Source organism: Octodon degus, unplaced genomic scaffold, assembly GCF_000260255.1.
Source record: "Octodon degus isolate 3935 unplaced genomic scaffold, OctDeg1.0 scaffold00344, whole genome shotgun sequence".
In the NCBI taxonomy this organism is placed as follows: Eukaryota; Metazoa; Chordata; class Mammalia; order Rodentia; family Octodontidae; genus Octodon; species Octodon degus.
The window spans coordinates 327,269-332,451 of NW_004524920.1; the positions used below are offsets into that span (position 1 = coordinate 327,269).

Below are 5,183 nucleotides of genomic sequence, written 5' to 3' on the forward strand. Positions count from 1 at the left end.
AAAGAAAGAAAGAAAGAAAGAAAGAAAGAAAGAAAGAAAGAAAGAAAGAAAGAAAGAAAGAAAGAAAGAAAGAGAGGAAAGTGCTTCATTGAGACCTAAGGAACACAAGAAGACGAGTAATCCTGTGAAAGAAAGAAAGAAAAAAAGAAAAGAAAAAAAAAGTGCTTCATTGAGACCTGAGGAACACAAAGAGGAAGAGAGGAGTAAGGGCTGAGGAGTGGGCCCAGAGGACCCTCTAGGCCTTGGAGCTTCTGAGTATGAGAACCACGGAGCAGTTGTGCAACTTAGAAAGAGGGCTCAGGCACAGTGCAGGAAGTGAGGCCGTGAGGACACACAGTGGTGTAACACCAGCACAAGGAGCTGGGTGATCTCTAGCAAAGCTACCCATGCAGTCCTTCTCTGACCCCCATTTCCGGAAATCTAGCCTACAGCTAAGCCTACACATTTGCAAAATGTCTTAGGTATGAGATAATTCAACAGGGCACTGAAATGACCAAAAATGGAAACAGCTTATGTGTCCATCAGAAGATGGTACGTCCACCAAGAGAGTTACACAGGTGTAAAAAGGAAGAGGAGGGAGAGAAAGGACTCTATGGAAGGATATGGAAAACTTTCCAGGGCATTACTGTTATTTTCTTTCTTTCCCTTCCTTTCCCCTCCCCTCCCCTCCCCTACATCTCCCCTCCCCTACATCTCCCCTCCCTCTTCCCCTCTCCTCCCCTCTCCTTTCCTTCCCTTTCCTCTCCTTTTCTTTCTGTACCAAGAATCAAACTCAAGACCTTGTGCTTGCCAAGCAAGTGCTGTGCTGCTGAACTATAACCCCCACTGGATATTACTGTTACATGAAAAGCAAACTGCTCATCAGGCTGTGGAGGAAAGTGAAGGATACACAATTGCATTTGCTTGTATTTTTAGGAAGAAACAGGACACCAACCAAGTGGCTCCCCATTAGCAGGCAGGAGGAGGGAAGGACCCAATGAGAAGGGTGGCAGCAGAGCTAGGAGAGGAATTCCCCACCAATGTCCTTTCATCAATTATTTTGAACTGTGTGAAGAGCTATTCAAACATACATTTAACTTAAAAAAACAAAAAAGAATGCAAGAAGAAAACACAGAAGGGCCAGGGAGATGGCTCAGTGGAATAAGCGCTTCTCTGGCAAGTGCAAGGGCCTGAGTTCAATCCCCGGTTCGGGAAAAAAAAAAAAGAAAGAAATCACAGAAGCCTTTGCCAGAGAAGCAGCAGTTAAGATGCCAGATGAACAGCAGGGCTGAGATCAGGCCCCCGGGAGGCTACAGCGAAGAGAAGGCTGGCTTTGAACAGAAAGGAGGCTCGGTCTCTGAGGGATGCAAGCATGAGAGATAGGTAAGACCCCTGTAGCACAGGCCTTCCACCCTCTGCCCTGTCCCACTCTCCCTGCATATCTGTTTGCCAGCTTCCCCTGACACCCACGCCCTGGAGCAGCCTGGCCTCTGAAGGAGCTCCAGGCCTCACCTTGATGCCCTCGATCCGGAAGCCCAGGGTGGAGGTCGAGCTCATGGTCTCCCTCCACTGCATGTAGCGGGGCTTGGTGACCGCACCCTGGGCATGCTCCTCGGGGGTAGGGGCCCCGGGGTCCACAGCCACCATCTTCTCATACATGTCCTTCCGTGGCCTGGGCCACTCCCGTGCCTTCACCAGCTCCTCCTCCAGGTAGGTCCTGAGCATAGAGAAGATAGGACCAAGAGAATCATGAAGCACAGAGCCAGGAGCCCTACTCCCTGATATTTCTTTCATTCATTCATTCATTCATTCATTCATTCATTCATTCAGATTTTTTAACGCCTGGTCTTACTCAGGCTGCTTCAAACTGCTAGCAAACTTCCTGCATCAGCCTCCCAAGAGCTGGGATTACAGGCATGTGCACATACTTTTTTGTGTGTGTGGTACCAGGGGTCATACTCGGGACCTTTTACATGCCAGCCAGGTGCTTGTGCCACTGAGCTGTCTCCCTGGCCCCACACACATACAATTTTTTTAGTGTTTTATTTTTGTCTTGTTGAGACAGGGTTTTCCTATGTAATTCAGCCAGGCCTTGAAATTCCTGACATTTTATTTTTATTTATTTACTTAGTTCTTTGCGTTTCTTTTTTTTTTTTTTTTTTTTTTTTGGTATTGGGAATTGAACTTGGGACCTTTTGCTTGCCAGACAGGCTCTTATTCCACTGAGCTATAGCCCCACCCTGAGCAACCTGGCCTCCTGACCACTTGTGCAATTGAGGCTGTTTGTTTTATTTTTGAAACAGGGTTGGGGCAGGGGAGATGGTTCAGTGGAATAAGTGCTTCCCTGGCAAGCACAAGGGCCTGAGTTCAATCCCCGGTTCCACAAAAAAAAAAAAGAAACAGGGTCTTGGCATCTCTCTACACATTCAGGCTGGCCTTGAAATCAGTATATAGCCTCGAATACGCTACCTTGAATATGTCACCACACCTGGCTATTCTTGATATTTTAAAGCTACTGTGTAGCATAAGCATGGACAAATAGACTAGAACTGAGTCCACAGACACATGCAGGCACATTCATCAGATTTGTGACAAAGGACACACTGCAATTCAACATGAAAAGGGGAAGACTTTGCAATAAATGCTGCTATGTCAATAGGCATGGCAGCACACGCCTGTAATCCCAGCCTTGATGTATTCAAGGCTATATGCTGAGTCCAAGGAAAGCTGAGGCAGGAGGATCACCATTTTCTTTTTTTTTTTTTATTGTGTGTGTGTGTGGCCAGCTCAGCCCACCAGGGGGCGGGTCTGGCTGGCATGTGGTGCTGGGGATCGAACCGTGGTCCCTGTGCTTTGCCAAGCTTGTTTCAAGTAGGTGCTTTAGACCACTGAGCCATCTCTCCAGCCCCAGGATCACCATTTTCAAGGCCAGCCTGGGCTACATAAATCAGTTCAAGGCCAGTCTGAACTACACAGTGAGACCCTGCCTCCAAAAAAAAACAGCCAAATGCCCACCACCTGCCTCCTACCCTGCTCTAGGGCTGCCCTGATCCTACCTGCTGCCCATCTTGCAGTCCATGATGGAAGGACCCTCAAAGTCAGCCAGGAGATCTTCCATCTGGTTGAAGTCCTGGCCATCCTGCTGCACCATGCCATAGTAGGTCGGCACAAAAGGCCGCAGGGGGTCTCCCATCAGCTGTTCCAGGCTGTGCTGCTCACACTGACAGAACCGTTTCAGAATCCGACCATTCTCTCCTGCCTGGAAGTTCCCTGTGAACAGAACCAATGAGAGGGTCAGAAACTGGATCATACAGAACCCCACTCCCCCAGTCAGTCTCCCTATATGCCTTGTATCCAGGCCACCTTCCTCCAGCATGAGTCTCCTGCATGCTCTCTCTCCCTCCCTTCAACTCTCAAAATCTTGGCCTGGTGTGGAAAAGGCAGGGCTGACTTCAGTTCTCTGTTGCTTAAGCTGTCTTACTCACAGCATAGTGTGTCCTTGTCTATTTTGTAATTTAGGGCCGAGAGCTCACAACTATGGGAATCTCGGGAGATCTGAGTAGAGAGCGTGATTTTCCAGAGTTGATTTGCATCGCTTCTGCCTGGGGCTCCAAGGTGGTTTATAAGTCTGTCATTTCCTGGGCCACGCAGACAGCGAGTGTAGACTGGAATTCCTAACTTTCATCATGACACACTCTACTTTCAGATATTTCCCAGGACGGCCACCACAGTATCTCCAGGTCTACCTAAGATGTTTCCTCTACAGCCTTTCACTTCAGGTGCTAAGTGCTAGGTACTTATATTTCCCTGTGCTCAGAGGCATAGTTCAGCTTCTGTTTGATGAAGGCCCGTCATGCTCTAGACATGGGAATGGGCAGGAGAATGACAGAATGCACCTGCAGGAGGCAAGGTCTCAATCTCTGCGACTTTTTTCTTTTGTCATGTCATGCTGGGAATTAAATCTAGGGCCTCCCACATGCTAGGCAAGTGCTCTCGCAACTGAACCGAAGCCCTGGCCTCTAGAGACATTGTTTTTGTGGTACTGGGGATTGAACTCAGGACTTGATGTGTGCTAGCCAAGTACTCTCTCACTAAGCTACAACTCTAGCCCTTTTTAAAATTTTTGTTTTTATTTATTATTTATTTATTTCTTTTGCAGAACCAGGGATTGAACTCAGGCCTCTGCACTTGCCAGGGAAGGGCTAATTCCACTGAGCCATCTCCCTGGTCTCCAGTTTTTATTTTTGTTAATTAATTAATTTTTTTTTCTTTTTTTTTTGAAACAGGGTCTCATGTAGTTCAGGCTGGACTTGAACTTACTATGTAGTCCAGGCTGGCCTTAAAATGAAGAGAATCCTGCCTTAGCCTCCCACCCTGTGACGTTGTAAGTCTGATCACCACCCTCCACCAAGCTTTATTCTGAGACAGGGTTCTGGTAAATTTCCCAGGCTGGCCTTGAACTTGTGATCCTCCTGCCTCACCTTCCCAGCTGAGATGATCAGTATGTGTCACTGCCTCTGGCTATATTTTGATTTTGAACTCTTCCTTTAACACTCACTATAAGAGAGATAAGATTAGTTTTGTATCAATGGAAAGGAACAAGAAAACTGACAAGGAAAATAACCTGCCCAGAGGCACCTGTAAATACTGAATAGAAGTAGAATTGGAACCAGGCCTCTCCAACCCAGAGATGAGTCCTGCCACCTACCAGAGCACAGCACTAGGAACCAGCTCCCATCCTAACCTACAAATGGACATTAAGCCCATTTTACAGACAGAGAAACTAAACCAAGAGAACAGCTCTTTCCCTGGCACAGGAACCTTCACCCGGCACTGCCCACCCTCCACCATGGTTCTCACCAGCATGTCCAGAAAGCTGGACCCAAGCGTAGTGTTTACGGAACGAGACCACGAAGGGCGAATACTTCAGAACCGTCTTCAGCTTCTTCCAGGGTTTACTCTGTGTGGGGCAGAGCAGGATGGGGTCAGGGCCAAGGCCTTGGAGGACAGCAGCTGAGAGTGCTGCCATGAGGGAACCAAGGACCCAGGTGTGGTGGCACGTGCCTGTAATCCCGGCACTTGGGATGCTGAGGCAGGACAATCGTTGCTAGTCCAAGGCCAGCCTGAGCTGCATAGTGAGACCTTGTCTCAAAAAGACCAAATTTTTTTTAAAAGAGAAAATAATTAAAAATTTAGAAGTTCAG

General features: G+C 47.8%; 1 protein-coding gene across 2 annotated transcripts in view; it reads right to left on the bottom strand.

Moving 5' to 3' along the window:
• Positions 1-5,183, bottom strand: part of Itpkc (inositol-trisphosphate 3-kinase C) — a 23,029-nt gene that overhangs the window by 11,917 nt on the left and 5,929 nt on the right. For both annotated transcript variants that reach the window (XM_023708234.1, XM_004647974.2), the window contains exons 2-4: positions 4,840-4,939; positions 3,036-3,249; positions 1,492-1,696 (exon numbers count right to left, since the gene is read on the bottom strand). In XM_023708234.1, coding sequence (XP_023564002.1) covers positions 1,492-1,696; positions 3,036-3,249; positions 4,840-4,939 — 519 coding nt within the window. The remainder of the gene's footprint in view (positions 1-1,491; positions 1,697-3,035; positions 3,250-4,839; positions 4,940-5,183) is intronic.